We start from the raw sequence: 17,373 nt of genomic DNA on the forward strand, positions 1-17,373 counted from the left end.
AAAGTATTACGTAGTGGACACCTCTTTTAAGACACCAACTTCAATGTAAAAAACTTTGAGACAAGTTTTACGAGTGGAGCAATAAAGGAACAAAATTTATTTCATTTCAAAACCTTATTTGACGTAGAAAACTACTTTACCCCAGTCCGTTTGATCAGCTCATTTAATTTGTTCGACTTGCTACTCGTTTGGTTATTCGAAGTTGTCTCTAAATGTATTATGCTTACATTCTTACTTACTTAAGAAACTCCTATTGAAAGACTTTTCTTTTTAGATCAACTAAAGCATGTTTCATGTTCCTAGCTTTAGCTTTCAGTACTTTGACCTATTGGTAGTCGATAAGTCAATAAACTTTATTATTATTCGACCTCAATGTTTCTGTTTGTTGCGATCTATAATCCAGCAGAGTTCACGAAATCATGTTCCCAGTTTTTAGGTTTCTTCAATTTTTGTAAATTTAAAACCTCAATAGAATCTAATTTTATCTACAATTTGATTGGGCAAAACCTTCAGAAACTTTCGGAGCTGAATATTCTGCACATCATTGAAATAAGCTTGCATTAGTGACCACTGGGTTCCAGCTCACTAAACTACAAAGTCCTTGACCTGACCGCTAGACCGCGCCATAAACAAAAAATCTATATCCCTGTCTTAGAATACTAACCTTGACTAGGACATGGTCTAGGTTTCATGATATTTCAACCAATCGTTTCGAAGATATTGGTCTCTATTTTTGTTTACAATGGAAATATGTTATGATAATGTGGAATGTGAGATTCAAGCTTTGCTAAAGTATTCTTTCCGGATCAAAGATATTTAAATATATAATATTATATGATTCCCGAATTTTACGAATGGAAACAACTCAGACTCAAAAATTGGTTCACTTCGAAATGATTTTACTTAAATGAGAAGGCAAGAAGGAAATGAAAGTTTATTTTGAAGACCTTGAAGCTTTACACTGGCAAATTGGTATCGAAATGTTGGAGGGCCGTTACAATGAATGTCTTACTTAGATGGATATCATGTCAAAAGATAAAGTCATGTTCCCACTCATTCCACCAAAACCGGAGAATGGAAAGTGCTTATACCAAACGGCGGGCCGTGGAAAGTGACATCTTCCTGGTTTCAAAAGACAGGACCACAAAATACAACTTCAGAGCATTGGAGAGAGGTTGTATCAAATGACACACAGTTATTCACATATAGAATATACAATCTGTTAACCGTTAAGAATTTATATATGTAAATATGGAAGTACAGCCGATAATTACAAGTTCATGATCAATGATAGAGTACATTTGTATGTAAACTGACCGTCATTGTATTTGCTAAAAAGAGACGCCGACGAAAATATCAAAAATGAGCAGTGTTTGGAGATGCTCAAGCGTTATAATTCCGAATTTTTGAGTCAATGGATGAAACATGGCTCCATCATTTCACTCCGAAGAGCAATCGACAGTCATCCGAGTGGACAGGACATGACGAACCCGCCCCAAAGCGTGGAAAGACGGAACAGTCGGCTGGCAAAGTTATGGCGTCTGTATTTTGTGGTGCGCATTAAAATTTTTTATTGACCACCTTGGAAAAGGAAGGATCATCAACAGCGACTGTTACATATCATTATTGGACCGTTTGAAGTACGAAATCGCCTAAAAATTACAATTAAAGAAAAAAAATGTTGTTTCACTGAGACAATGCACCGTGTCACAAATCAGTGAAAACGATCGCAAAAATACATAAATTTCGCTTCGAATTGCATCCGCATCCACCGTATTGTTTAGATCTGGTTCCCAGCGACTATTTCCTGTTCTCAGATCTCAAAAGAATGCCGCAGTGAATAACTTTTAGTCTAATGAAGATGTGATAGCGGAAACTGATGCCTATTTGGAGGCAAAGGACAAATAGTACTACAAAAGTGGTATCGAATAGTTGGAGGCTCGTTAAAATGAGTTCCCTTCATTGTTGAATAAAAAAAAAAAACAAAATCTGCCAAAAATTTTGTGTTTATTAGGCCGGGCACTTTTCAATAGACCTGTTAATTGCTGAATTTCTTAATCCTGTCACCACTGACAGTCAAATGAACAGTAAAATTATTGCCAATGTTGACGGTTTTTTCAAATCCCAATTTTTGTGTTCGCGCAAAAAAGACAGCACATAAATCAAAATTATTGCTTTTTGCAATAACTATTTTGAGTTTTGTGTTAAAAATCTACATTTTTGTTCTGCGCGCTGACAAAATTTGTTCAGCTGTGCCTAATTACTAATTACAAGTTGGATGACTGTCAATGTTCTTGTAGGGTATGTGAAAAACACACTTAGCTACAAGCAGGCAAAGCTTTAATTTTCAAACTCTTTGACAAAATCAAAATAACAAAACTAAAAACAGTAATTTAGCACTTATGTGTCAGTATATATATGAATATAAGTATGTATGTAAGTCTTACGTGTCGATGACGTTTTCTGTTAAAGAGTTCAATAGCCATTCTCAAGGCATACAATTATCGGAGATCTTTTTAAGGGCGCTCAAATAACACGCGGTATTTGTTACACACCATATTCGTTGAGTAAGCAAACTGGTACATATACATACATACATAGATGCGAGGCTGGAGGTGTTCGAAAAACGTGTGGAATTTTCAGCGTCAATATAAGATCGCACGCATATTCTTATCAAACATTTGATTAATAGAAACATATGTACATACATATGTGTTTGCATGTAACATACATACATATGTATGTACATATATGGTGGGTAAATGAACTTTAAAGGCAGCCCTTCATTTGTACATATGTATGTATGTACATATGTACATATATACTCGTATGCGTGGTTTAAGCACAAGGTTATTTGCATGGAAAATACTAAGCACTATGAGCGCTGCTGCACGTACCACATTTTCTGGATGAGTCAACCACGAAGAAGCTTTAGTCTATAGCCTGACTTCCGCCTTTCAACCCTGGAATGTTATTCTTATTGTTGTACACTAAGGTCATCCTTCATTCGGGATTCCTGGAGGGAGAGAGACTTTGTGGCCGAGTCTTGGCATTCACCGCGGTGGATGAACGTCTAGCCACAATCCGCATCAAAGCGAAGTTCCTCAACATATCGTTGATTTTCGCACACATTCCGAAGGAAGAAAAGGACGATGTGACTAAAGATGCCTTCTATGATCGCACCTATATGATATGCCTCCGCCATGATGTCAAAATCGTGCCTGGCGACTTTAACACCAGGGTGGACAAAGAAGGTATCTGTGGCACAATTGTCGGTAAATTTAACCTTCTTGATGAAACATCCGCACATGGGTTGCGGCTGATTGACTTCGCCGGCGCCCGCAATATGGTTATCTGCAGTACTAGATTGCAGCATAGAAAACCTGGCTGTCTCCGGATCGAAAAGCCACTAACCAGATCGATAACGTTGGGATAGACGGAAGACAATTATCCAGTATTTTAGACGTGCTTACGCTCGTCAATAAACACAAGGAAGATTCAACGTCGAGAAGGTGTAATCATAACAGACAGCCGAGCGATTTTCTACACGACTTGCACTCCTGCTCTCTGACAGTACTCGTCAGCAACTCGGTATAAGTGAACTGTGGGACGGCATTTCAAGCTCCTTACGCACGGCTGCAAACGAAACCATTGGTTTTCGGAAAAGGCGAAATAGTAGCTGGTACGATGAGCAGTGTCATGTCGCAATGGAGAGAAAACAGACTGCTTATTTTGTAACGTTACAATCGACCATATCACGTGCAAGATGGGATAGATACCGAGAGTTGAAGAGCGAATGGAAACGCAATTTACAGACAAAAAAAAGGGAGGGGCCGTAATGCGTGAATACGAAGAGCTTGACAAGCTGACCGGCAGAGTTATGCTACGAAAAGATGCGGCGACTAACAAAAGTCTGAAGAACAACAAAGCGGGAGGGGCCGATGGATTGCCGGCCGAGCTATTCAAACACGGCGACGAAGAACTGATGAGCATGTACCAGCTTCATTGTAGTTAGAATATGGTGCGACGAAAGCATGCCCGACGTTTCAAAACTGCTTTTGACAGCACGAAAAAAAGGTGCCTTTATGTCGGTATGTCTGAATTTTGTATCCCCGCAAAACGAATACGGCTGGGTAAACTAACGTTGATCAATCCCAAAAGCTCCGTCAGGATCGGGAAAGAGCTCTCCGAGCCGTTCGAAACCCAACGACTTCCTTTCGTGCGACTTCTTCAACCTACTTCTAGAGAAAATATTTCGAGCTGCTGAACTAAATCGAGAAGGTACAATCTTTTATAAGAGTGTACAACTGCTAGCGAATGCTAATGACATCGATATCATTGGCCATAACAACCGCGCCGTTAGTTCTGTTGGACTGAGTGGGCAATTGAGAAGTAAAGTCCTCTCTCGAAGAACAAAGACTAAATTCTACAAGTCACTCATCATCACCGCCCTGCTGCACAGTGCAGAGGCATGGACGATGACAAAACCTGGTTAGTCGGCGTAACGAGTTTAGAAGTAAGAGAAAGATTCTGCGGAAGATTTATGGTTCTTTCCGCATTAGGAACGGCGAATACCGCAGTCGATGAAACGATGCGCTGTACGAGATATACATCTACAGTGACTACGCTGGCTAGGTCAAGCCATCCGAATGGATGAAAACACTCCAGCTCTGAGAGTATTCGACGCAGTACCCGCCGGGGAAAGCAGAGGATGAGGAAGACCTCTACTCCGTTGGAAAGAAGCGAATAGGAAGAACGACTGGCGCGCTGTAGTTAACTCGGCTATAACCGCGTAAGCGGTTTATTCTCCAATAAGGAACGAGAAGGAGGTCATCCTTCACCATTTTGACTACGGCTTATTTTAGAAAGTTATAAACATTTTCGAGAGAAAAAAACTAAACCAAAATTAATTTTATTATTTTCTTTATTTAATATTTAATCAAGAAGTAACGTAATTCATATATATTTTTAATTGGTGCTGTACGAAAGATCGGAACAAAACAAATAAGAAAAAATGGTTTTCAAGCGATGATGATGAAATATGATGCACAAAATTTCGAAACTACTTTACAACAATTTAGTCGACAAATATCCCGTAATTTTTGATTAATATTATTTGATACAATGACACAGGAAGCCTTTTCGAGTCTAAAATACACTCGACTATTTGACACTGCCTGTGGAGAGCAAAACACTAATAAAAGAAGTCAGGAAGGGGTATCCAGAATCAAGGCTGCGGAAATACCTTTATGTTGAAAATGTTGCGCAAAAATTAAGCATTTATTGTTCGTCAATGGATTACTATCAAATTTATATCTTATTAACTTATAATATAGGCCGTAGCCTATTTTAGTTTTATAACAAAGTATAGCTTACTTTTTCGAAGCGAAAATTATATTAAAATCATCCTCAAATAAGACATATTTGAAATGAAATCAATGGAAGAGGCTAAACTTATATACATACATACATGCATATATGTACACATATTGACGTGTTGTGCAAAACGTCAAACAGAGGATCGAATTCATTACATTAGGGACATGAGGCCTACCTCTCTACACTCTCAAAATTGTATTAAGATAACTCACATACCTACCGATATAAGCGGTATAAAGACAGCTGAAAGTTCCAAAATCTTTCTGCTCCATGCGGGCTTTAGGAATTAATGATCCCAGTCAACCCATTTTTGACATACAGCCATACAATTGTCAAACAAGAACTTTCTCTGAATTTCTATATCTCACAGATTGTCCGATATCTTCGATCTATTATATCTAAGGATAGTTTTAGTCCGATTTGGGCAGTTTTTCGTCATAACCATAAGGTGGCACCTATAAGACACTGCTAAAGCTTTATCCGGTTACATTGTTTTTTTTTATTTGTATACTGGAAAGTGAAAGAAATTTTGTTATATGGGAAGGAAAAGTGCTTTGCCACAGAATTTTAATTTGAAATTACAAAATTCGACCCTGTTCTCAGTTCCTTTTTGTAATCTACTCCGAAATATTTGAGACCCGAAGTTTCGAAAATGAATTATCGTTTAGTGCAGTGTATCTAAACTCTTTTTGTAAGCTATGTTTAGATTTCTCTGGATTCTAAGTTTTTGCCACACTGTGCAACTCACGTTATCTGTGCGATATCAACCTTCAAATTATATTGTCACGTTTTCAGTGAGTGAATTGCGAAATTTTTGATAAATATTATTTTCTCATTAAGAGTTATTAATTTTCATGACTATTCTCTCCGTTATAGTGAGCGTGTCGAACAAAACTTTGCATGCTATGTATGTATATGTATGTGCATAGTTTAGTTCCATTTCGGTATATCATATTTATTCGCCTGGTGGCTCATTCTTTAATGTTGGAATCCATAAAAAAATTTGTTTGTACAAATCTACAGTTAGACACACATTGTAACCAACCGAATCAACGATGAGGTCGGCCAGTTTAGTCTATGAAACTTAAAACCTAATACTTCCTTGTTATGACATCGTCGAATATTATTTTGAAAACATATGTATGTATAAAGAACATCTCCAAAACCAACAAAAGTGGATTAAGTGGACGAAATTCTGTACTCGTTCTTTACTTATGTAGTAAGTTCAAAGTTCAATTAACTCCCCGAACCGCCTCCAAAATTGAAAACATATTAAACTCTACAAAACTAAATTGAAATATCAGATTTGTATAAAAACACGACAAAATGGGCGTGACGATAAAAGTGAGCCTATGATTACTTTAAGAGATCATTTGGTGATATTCAACAACGACACGAAACGTAATTTTGTGACAATGGAAAAGAAAGGAAAAGACGAAGTCAAGAAATTGGACCTCGCCAGGTTTAAAATGGCCAGATAATGCCACAACCACACCTTGAAAAAATGTGTCCTAACGTGCATACGTATACATGCAAAACTACTTGTATATAGTGTAATTAAAAAATCGCAGAGTAGTAATGGAAACCGCAGCTGGAAGTCACGTTTGAGTTATGAAAAATCAAACAGAAATGTATTATTATGTGATTTTCATTTTAAACTAAACAAAAGTGTGTTTACATTTTTTATACCTTTTTAATGAGAAAAATACAAATGCAATTACAAGTACTAAATGCACAAATAAGCGCTATTTTCGTAGAATTTTGTAATTACACAAACATACATTGTGGCAAAAAATACCCACAAATTTTAAATAATAATTAATTATTCATCAATATTTATTTTTTCGCCTTGAAAGTAATCCCCACCAAACGTAACACACTTATGCCAACGATTTTTCCAGTCCCCGAAACACTTTTCATAAGTACTTTTTGGGATGCCCTTCAGCTCCTTCAGTGAACTCTGTTTTACGATCTCTTCGATCGACTGAAAACCATTCCGATGAATGTTGCCTTGTTGCATGTCAAACTCATAAATCCATGTCTCATTCGCAATGCTCTCCATGGGATCGGAATTCGCACGATAAGGCATGTCCAAAGAGACCTGTTTACGATAATATTTTTGAAAAAAAAACCTCAGCTTTATCGGGAAGAGTCGAGCAAGAACGCGTTTCATACCCAAAATATCCACCAAACTCATTCGAACAGACTCGCGAGAGAGGTACCTATGCCATCTCTCTAACATTTGCCTGACGATTTTCAAGCACCATATAATATCCTTCACTTTTTTAATATTTTCATCACTTGAAGAGTTCGAAGGTGGTCAGGAACGTGGCATGTCTTCAACGATCGCTCGACATTCCCAACGATTTCACACACAATTTTAGACAAATTCTTTGTTCGATATTCTTATCCAATGTAAAAATCGCAATGTCCTACTGAGGTGTACCGACTTAAGCAGCTGCTGTAAACAAATTGGTGGAGGACAGTCCTACCAACTTAGCGAAAGACATACTTTTGAAATATTCTAATTACAATTTCCGGGTGCTGTTTTGTCCCAATGTATTTTTATACTTTGATTAATTGACAAGTTAAGACATACATACATATGTATTTGTTATGTATATGGATATAAATATACTAGTTGAAACAGTGGGTCGAACAAAGATTCGCACACATTTTCAAATCACGTATGTAAGTTTATTTAATATTTTTTACGTAGAGTAGTGAATAATTCTTTAACTTTAGGGTCCATCCCCTTTTTTTAATTTTTTCGCCCAAAGGTGTCCCTTGCTATTGATGTATAAAGTTTCATTACGATATTTCAATTTTTACTGAAGTTGTCGCTTGGACAAAGGGACAGATGCACAGACGGACGGATGAACAAACAGATAGTCACTCGTTCGTCTTCATATACTTATGTATAATGGGTTGTCAAAAAAGTCTTGGGGTATTTTTATTGAATTTTTTTTTTTTGAAATTGAAATGAATTTTTGATGACTCATGAGCAGCTCTTGACTGATGCTACGGCTGCTACTATGCCGGTCTCTTTCGACCAATTCAGCGATTTTATCGCAATTTTCGACGACAGGCCTTCCGGAGCGTGACGCATCTTCGACCACCTCTACACCAGAACGAAAACGTTGAAACCATCGTTGTGCGGTGAAATGGAAACTGTATCGGGTCCATAAACTGCACAAATTTTATTGGCGGCTTGAGATGCATTTTTGCCTTCATCGTAGTAGTACTGTTAAATATGCCGTATTTTCCCTTTATTTTGCTCCATGTTTGCGACGCTATAACTCACGAACGACTTAAAAGAAACGACAATCAATCAAACACGTGTTAGCGCGTGAAATGAGCTTTCCAGAAAGGTGTAGCATGACCCGATGCGACGAATAAAACTAGAACTACGCGCTTTCATCGCCAACTAGCGAAAATACCGCAAGACTTTTTTGACAATATGACTTCATATACATATAAGTATGTGTGTACATAAGTATGTACATATCTCGATTAGTTTTAAGTGATACAAACAACCGTTAGCGTTATACTCTGTAGCAACATGTTGCAAAAGCAGAAAAAATGGCAATAGAAACCAATGTGAAGACTTACAGTGAGTAACTGTTAACACATTTGTAAATGTATCTAAATATTTGTTCGCGTTTATAATCTATTGACACACAAATTACATACATACTTATGTATGTATGTATGAATGTGCGAACAATTGCAAACCTTTAGTTGCTGATAGCAAAATTTGATAGCACAGTGCCGGAGTTCTCGGAATTGCATATGATGTCAAGTACGCTTGAGTGCTACGTGGAGTTACGGGTTGCTGCAGCTGGAAATGTGCATAAAACACTCAAACCGACGCAAACAAACAAAAACATTACTAGGAATTTGCGCAGCAAGTGAGTAATCCCATAAAGATGGAATGTTAGCGCACATACATACATACATGGACATAAATGTACAGTGTTGGGAAAAAACTTAGCGAAATGATACTTTAAAAGCCCAGGAAAGCCTAGGAAATCAGTAGACAATTATCTTTTTAGTTAATTAGTTAAAAAAACAAAAAACTTGTTAGCAAGATGATATTGTCATGTGGTTGTTGTTTTGACAGTCTTTGAATGGATAAAAATGTTCGTTTCGATCACGTAAACCCGACTATCATGGGTTATTATCATGTCCGTGGGTATTATCATGTGGGTGAGAAAAATTATTGACTCCGTACTACAATGTATTCAATTATACTCCAATCCATAAATGTTCATATAATTTTCTATTAAGGCCCAGTGTGCCCAAGTAATAAGTTAAAACCACAAATTTTTATTCTCTCCTGGAGCAAGATCTCTTCGATTTTGTATTTTATGAGAACGATAACTGGTGTTCACCGCACCCGATGTTTAGTTTATTTATAGTGCGAATTTTAATGCCATCAACTTTAACGGCAACTTTGAGATACACGTCGTCAGTTCTTTTAGATATTTTTTTGTAATCATTGACGCATTTCAGAGGAAATAATTCAATGATCATTGCTGCTTAAGTAAAATCCGAGTAAAAAGGAAACACACAGAGCTACTTAGCCCAGTATGGCTATCGGGAATATGGTCACTACACCAAATATGGTCCATGCCACCTTAGCATTTTGGTTCTTCTCTGTGCCCATGTAAGCCGAATATCCGTAACGATTTTAAATTAATAATGACAGTCACCACAGCAGCCGAGCATAGAAATATTATGAATAAAGAGCAAAAAAGCGAAAGGGAGATACTTGATAAATTGGTGATGATATTAGGTTGTCAAATATCTCCCTTCCGTTTTTTTGCTCTTTAATCAATGCTTTATAAAAAGTGTTACAGTGATCGGATTTAGTTCAAATATGCGCCGTTTCGTTCGATAATCTGTTTCCATCTAGACGGCTACTTCATAATACCCCCCTCTAGCGGATTTGCATTTAACGAAGGAAAACTTAAAATAGCGCGAGTTTCGACGTTAGTGCACTCCATGTTTACACGTCTATAACTGTTGAACTGTTGAAGACCTTTCAAAGATGTATAGTATTGCCAGATACGAGCTCTGTAGCGCTTTATACATACTTATATAGACGCGAAATTCAAAAGACAAAAAGGCGGAAGGGAGATATTTTCAAACCAATATAAGTACAGTAGTATCTCGATAGATCGGACACCCTTGATGTTGGGGGTCGTTCGGATAACGGGGGTGTCCGGATTATAGATATTTTTGTTAATGGTTATTTGCGGGAAAGAAATTTGACACAATTAACCTACATTTTTAATTCAAATTCAGTTTTTATTAAAATTTTATGTAAGCATGGATACTTTTACTTGTTATGCATTTGAAAAAAAGTATCAATTTTGGTCTGTTTAGAGTTTTCTCTAAACATTTTATCTGCAGTTTCCTTTAAGCGTTTTAAAGTTAAAATCTCCATAGCCGAAGCGTCAATTTGTTCTGCCCACTGAATCGCTTTGGAAAAAATACTTTTTGCTTCACTACACCTGATTTTATTTTCCACTTCAACTATGCTATAGTCAGAGTCAGAACCATTTTCCTCAATCGTATTCGAATTCATGTCTTCCAGTGGCCCAGTCATTTATGGTTTGAGTATTAACTTGAGCGTCCAGATTTATTGAAGCGATGATGGTATGAATTTCATTCATTCATTAGCGGCTGTAAGTTGAGCCAGAGGTATCAAATCTTCCTCCATCCATTCTTTTCGGTCACTACACAACAACTGGTTCCAATTGCGTACAATATTCTGCTGTGATATACCTAACCAAGCATTGTTTAAAAGTGTGACGCAATTTCGTAACGTAAAGTTTTCTAAATATCTGTATTATCAATTAGAAGATAATTCAAAAGTTGTTTTCTGTAAGACACTTTAACATTTTGAATTAAATTTTGATCTAAAGGCGGTATGATTGCTGTGCAATTGGGTGGAAGAAAGACAATTCGAAAATTAGTGTCTATGTCAATATCTTCTGGTCTTGGATGGCATGGAGCATTGTCGATTAGTAAAATAGCTTTTAATGGTCTATTATTGTCTTCCAAAAATTTTTTTACATCCGGTATAAAATATTTCCTGTACCTTTCAGTAAATAAGAACGTTGACATCCAACCTTTTTTAGTTGCTTTATAAGTTACAGGCACATTGCAATTTTTAAATGATCGTGGATTAGTTGATTTGCCTATTACCAAAAGGGGTGGCTTATGTGTGCCTGATGCATTGCAACAAGGCATAAAAGTTACGCGATCCTTTGAAATTTTTCGACCAGATGCAGATTTTTCTTGCGAGTGCGCCAATGTATTTGCAGGAATAACGTTCCAAAAGGCTGCCGAATCATCTGCATTATAAATCTGGTCATGGTCTAGGTCCATTTCTTCTATGGTTCCACTGCAGAAACATCACTACTTACTTTTTCACCACAAATTTTAAATTTCCTTATGCCATGTCGTGCTTTAAAATTTGAAATCCACCACAAACTTGCCCAAAAATCATTTTTGCCAGTTATTTGATTACAGAAATATTTTGCTTTGTGTTGAATCATTTTGGTTGATATAGAAATATTCTGGTTTCTCTGTTGAAAAAACCAAGTCATTAAGGCCTTCTCCATATCCGGATGTTCTCTTAGTCTCATGGTCTGCCTTTTTTCTGAGAAATACCACTAAGTTATTAAGTTTGGAAACCAAAGTTGGTTCCACTTTAACTAACCTGGTTTCTGCACATACTTTCTGATAGCATCACGTTTCTTTTTTATGTCAAATACAGTATATTTTGTTACCCGAAATTGTTCTGCAACGTATCTAATTGATTTAAAAGAGAAACAAAAGTCTGCATTTTTTGTAGCGTCCGGATTAAAGAGTAAAAAATATAAAACTGTCCGGATAATAGCAATGTGCGGATTATAGAGGTGTCCGGACTAAAGGGTGTCCGGTCTATCGAGATACTACTGTATGTATATAAGTCATATTAACCCGACTACAAAGCATATTTGCAGTTTCTTTCGTCAATAATTTGCAATTTCAACGAGAAAAGCGCCAACCTTAGAAATAACAGTTTTTCTAGTGTAAGATTTTATAAAGAGAGATACTAATGGTAATAAAAATCATGGTGGTAAGTAATCCAATAAAAAATTTAATTAACATTCCCTTTTAATTTTGTAAACCTCAATAAAAAAATAATTTTAAAATGTCTAAACCAAAATAAAAAAAGTTATTTCGTGTTCTGACTCCCATTTTTTAATTAAAACCAAATTTTCAATTTTCAAGCTATAACAATTTACTAATCTACTACTAAAAAAATTGTTTGATATAAAATTTGCAACCTGGAGCAAATTGTTTATATTTTGCGCGGCAGTGTGAATGTGTCGAGGTGTAGTTGGGTAATTGGAAAACCTCCCCTTAAAAAAACAATATTAATTAACAATACGAGTTTTCAAGAAAACACATTAAAGTCAACTGCGCAGATATAAACATATGAAATAGTAATAAAGAAATTTCTGCGCATATACAAATGTACATACATATGTAGATATGTAGTATGAACAAGTGTGGAGTTGAGAAATAAAAAAAATTATATAAAATCACGTTGCATTCACATTAGCTGCAGCGCGTCTCAGTAAAGGAATACATATTGTATGTACATACATACCTACAGAGTTAACTGTAACCAAAACAGACGCAATAGCCGGCAAGTCGAGCCGTTAATGACCAGCTCAGCAAAATGTACTATACGTCTGTACCTACATATTTATGAAATGTAAATGGGTAAAGTGTTTTGAACCGCCTATAATAGAAAATATGTATTAAAGTGATAAGCAGTGAGGTCTAAAGCAATTTTAAGCAAAACTCGGAAGAGGTGGCATCTAATAAAGTAATTATATGCATGTGTAGATAAAATATGTATGTACATATGTATATTTACATATATTGACTGACGTTTGCCTTGAACAACCGTTAAAATAAATAAAATCAAATAGATTAAAACGATAGCGACAAAAACTGATGGCATACATTCCTCACGTACTCACTTATCTTTGATAAATTTAAACTTCTAGCAATAAACATCAAGTGAGTGTGTATAGCAGAACTCGTGCAAATATAAACAAATCAAATCAATTATTATTTTGAAGAGCTTAAAATATAATATACATATAAACTTGTGAGTCCAGAAGTTTTTATAGTACTTGGCCATTATATCTAAAAATGCACTAAATTAAATTAAATAAAATTAATATACATACATATTCATATACACCCTTTCAAGAAAGTATCGGGAATTTATAAATAAAACGAAAATTTTTGAATCATCATCCAAATTTATTTTATCGCCTTCAAAGTAACATCCATTTGAAGCGATGAACATGTGCCAACGCTCTTCCAATTGTCAAAACCTTTTTATAGCCACTTTTCGGGATGGCCTTCAGCTCTGGCGACGAATTTGTTTTGATGTCTTCGAATTCCCCGAATTGGATATTTCAGTGTGGAGAAAGATACAATTCACAGGAGGCCTTATCAGGTGAATAGTGTGCTTGCTCAATGATATTTGTAGAGTGTTTGGCCAAAATTTAAATCAAATATGTACGTTGATTTAAATTTTAAAATTCGACAAACACTACTGAGGTCGCCTGGCATAAACAGCTGCTGTAAACACACTGGTTGACAGATCGCGCTAATTTTAGGCAGCACAATTAAGGACAGTTGTACCCACCTAAAAAAAAATTACCTGTCTTTCATATAAGCGGGAGATGAGAGGAGGAAATGAAGAATTCCCGATACTTACTTTTTTATTTGTCAAGATATGTACATACATATATTCACAAAATTTGATTTAGATTAATACTCTAAAATTTCCGAACAAATTGTTCGGATTGGACGGCTGTAGCATATAGCTGCTAATCAAAATCAAAATAAAGACTTTTTTATACCCTTTTATGCACGTGGAAGAGTATTATAGCTGCGCTGTGCCGAAGTTAGCGTTTGATCTTATTTTAGGATTCATTTCTTCATTATTTGCTTGAAACACCTTTAAACTGATCGGTAAATCGGCTTCAACAATTAAACGAGAAACAACCGTTAAACTGTCTACAGTATGAACGGTTTGTAATTGTGGCACTAAATGCAACTCCTGAAAACTAAAAGTGTGTATAAAATACCTAAACGTCAACAATTCAATAGTAAGTCTACATAAAAGACGGTGCGATTATGTATTAAGATAGCGGCACAACATTGTTACAACAAAGTTTCGACAAACAGTTTTTGATGAATAAACTTAATATTAGTAAAAAGCACATTTTTACTAGACTTATAAATGTATGGACGTATGTAAACATACCTGAATTAAATTTATCTATAATGCTGTTTAGGCAGCGCATATACAATTCAATAATGAGGTATAGTAAAAGGTTTATGGCAAAGAATAGGTACGTATGTATGTATGTACAACGTAAATCAGAAGCTTATATTGCCAAGATAGGACAACTTCATTTTGAAATATTAAAATAGCGTATTAGTTTTATTTCGGCAACAGCGGTGAACACATCTAGAACTCTTTACTGTAGCTACCTTAATTTTAACGCGCTATTTTGAAAAGATATTATCGTTATTGGGAAAATATATAATATTTATTCGGTCATCCGTGGTTGTTTATATTTAATTGATAGATGACTCATTTGCACTTTTACCAGTTTTTCAATGTGACAATATGATATACCTATGTATATGCAAAATTAGCATAAATGCAGACGCGAGAAATTATTCGTAATTAAGTATTGCATTTGCAATAAATGTTCGGTGAGTACATAGTGGATAGAAGCCGTTTAACTTTAAAGTTTTCAATTTTAAGTTGTTCAATATAACAACAAATTTGTATATATGTGTAGTTTAAAAAATCTTCACTCACTTTGCATTTCCAAAAGCGTTTTCGTCCACGCCACCTCCGCTTCCAACTTGACAGCTGATGCTTTTCTCATAATGATGATGTGTGTTATGGTTGGTAAGGTTTGCTGTGTATGGTGCATGCGATGGCGATATCTGTTGACACTGCAATTGTTGGTGCATTAATTGCTGTTGTTGTTGATGATATTGCGGCGATAGCAAGCGTTGATCTACATGGTGATATTGCGGTTGCATGCATAATGACGTATTGTTTTGCATAATACCAGCACCGGTCACTGTGCCACCTGTATCTGATATTTGGTTGGGATTTGCCTCGTTAGCCAATCCATTTGTCTGGTTGTATGCAACGCCATTGTCATTGTTACCCATCATCACAGCCATGGGTGGTACTGCAGTTAGTATGCTAGGATCAACTTCAGCACTTTCGTTACCGCCTAGTAGTCCAAAGCCTATAATAGCCATATCATTCGTGGATGTTGTCCAACGATGGTGACCAGCATCAACATCGTTGCTTGTTGTGGGCATTGATGGCGCAATTGTATTGCTTAGTGTTGTGGCAGCAACAGCCTGTTGCAGATGTTGAATGCGATTTTCATTCCTTTGTTTGGCTAACATACGGCAAGACTGTTTATGCATGGGCCAGTCCATATGCTGATGTGCAGTAGAACAGTAAAAAATCGATTTACATTTGGCGCAACGCAACAATTGCTGCGTTGTACCGCAAATGGCACACTGTGGAAATTTTTCCATTTTTTAATAATTAAACTTCAACAATTTCAACTTTCGATTCTTTTTTTTTTTTTTTTGATCGTTTAAGTAAGGTTTTCAACTTTACATCTTATACACTTGTTAAAACCTGAAATACTATTCTTCTTTGACCTCCAAAGAGTATATGCCTTCAATTTAACCTTGACAGGGGCCTTACTTTCAGCAGTGGATATGTCTTTTGATTTACACTTTGCACTATTTCTTCTTTATCTTGCACTTCGATTGCAGCTGCTCTTTCCCGTTGTCATCGCAATTGTATATAAATGTGCTGAACTATTTTAAGTGATTTTGCAGCTGTTTTGCCACTTTTATCTTATTTGTAACTATTACACTTTTAAAAGTAATTGTTGTAATATAAATCTGTTTAGCGGAATATTTGTTTACATTAGCTTGAATATTTGGCTATTGGATACAGCATATGGGTTAAACGCGACGAGAGGGGTAAATCAAAACTCTACTATGCACCTGCCCCTTCGAGTCGGTGACCGAACAATTTTCACTTTAACCCCCTAACTCGTGTGCCAGCTGATAACGCTTCCGTTGCTGCTGCGATTTGTGGGTTACTCTTGCACTCTCAAATATTTATAAAATTTTGTGGTTAAATCACGTAGTCACAATCGTCTATGAAACGCTCTAAATAGCTTTTGAGCTATTTCTCTTTGTTGACTTTGTCTCTGTTGCAAAAGTATCATTTGTTGTATTTATATTTCCTTCCATATCAGTTCCAAGAAACTATTACCATGAAGAAAAAATTTAGTAAATTTATAAATTTGCTGCTTAATTTAAGTATATTACCAAATTGATATCTTAATACTGATGTTGAAAGGGATTTATTATATATTTATTTATTATAGGTTCGCTCTCTCCGCTTTTGAATTTAATGCAGACGCTGGAGATCTGTTTTAGAAATTTAAAATATACGCAAGCCAATCTAGTGTTTTTTTGATATTGGCGAATTTAATATCCTAATATGCATATATAATATCACAAATATCGTCAATAAATAACAATTGTTTTGCTAAATATGCAATTAACGGCTCCAAATACACTTTCACAAAATTTTCGTGCAAATTTGACATGCTAAATTACGAATTACGAAGAAACGAAAATAGAAAACGTCAAATTGGTTTGAATCGTTGACATTGTTAAAAGCGTAAAGCGATAAAAGCAAGTAGAAAGGAAATTGAAAATAAATAAAAATGTTAAATGTTGCCGTATGATAAATATTTCAAGTATGTTAACAAACATCTATCAAGGGATTAATTAACGATTTAAAAGGGAAAAGTATGTATGGTTTTTATATTAATT

The 17,373-nt window shown here is 35.7% G+C and overlaps 1 protein-coding gene across 1 annotated transcript in view; it reads right to left on the reverse strand.

Moving 5' to 3' along the window:
• The window catches only part of LOC120782506 (hypoxia-inducible factor prolyl hydroxylase), a 103,394-nt gene extending 86,260 nt beyond the window's left edge, over positions 1-17,134 (reverse strand). Inside the window, exons 1-2 of the mRNA XM_040114814.1 lie at positions 16,861-17,134; positions 15,302-16,797 (exon numbers count right to left, since the gene is read on the reverse strand). Of these exons, the coding sequence (XP_039970748.1) occupies positions 15,302-16,047 (746 nt within the window). The 5' untranslated portion in view covers positions 16,048-16,797; positions 16,861-17,134. The remainder of the gene's footprint in view (positions 1-15,301; positions 16,798-16,860) is intronic.
• Between the last annotated feature and the right edge of the window lie 239 nt (positions 17,135-17,373).

The sequence above is a fragment of the Bactrocera tryoni genome, chromosome 1 (genome assembly GCF_016617805.1).
Source record: "Bactrocera tryoni isolate S06 chromosome 1, CSIRO_BtryS06_freeze2, whole genome shotgun sequence".
NCBI lineage: Eukaryota > Metazoa > Arthropoda > Insecta > Diptera > Tephritidae > Bactrocera > Bactrocera tryoni.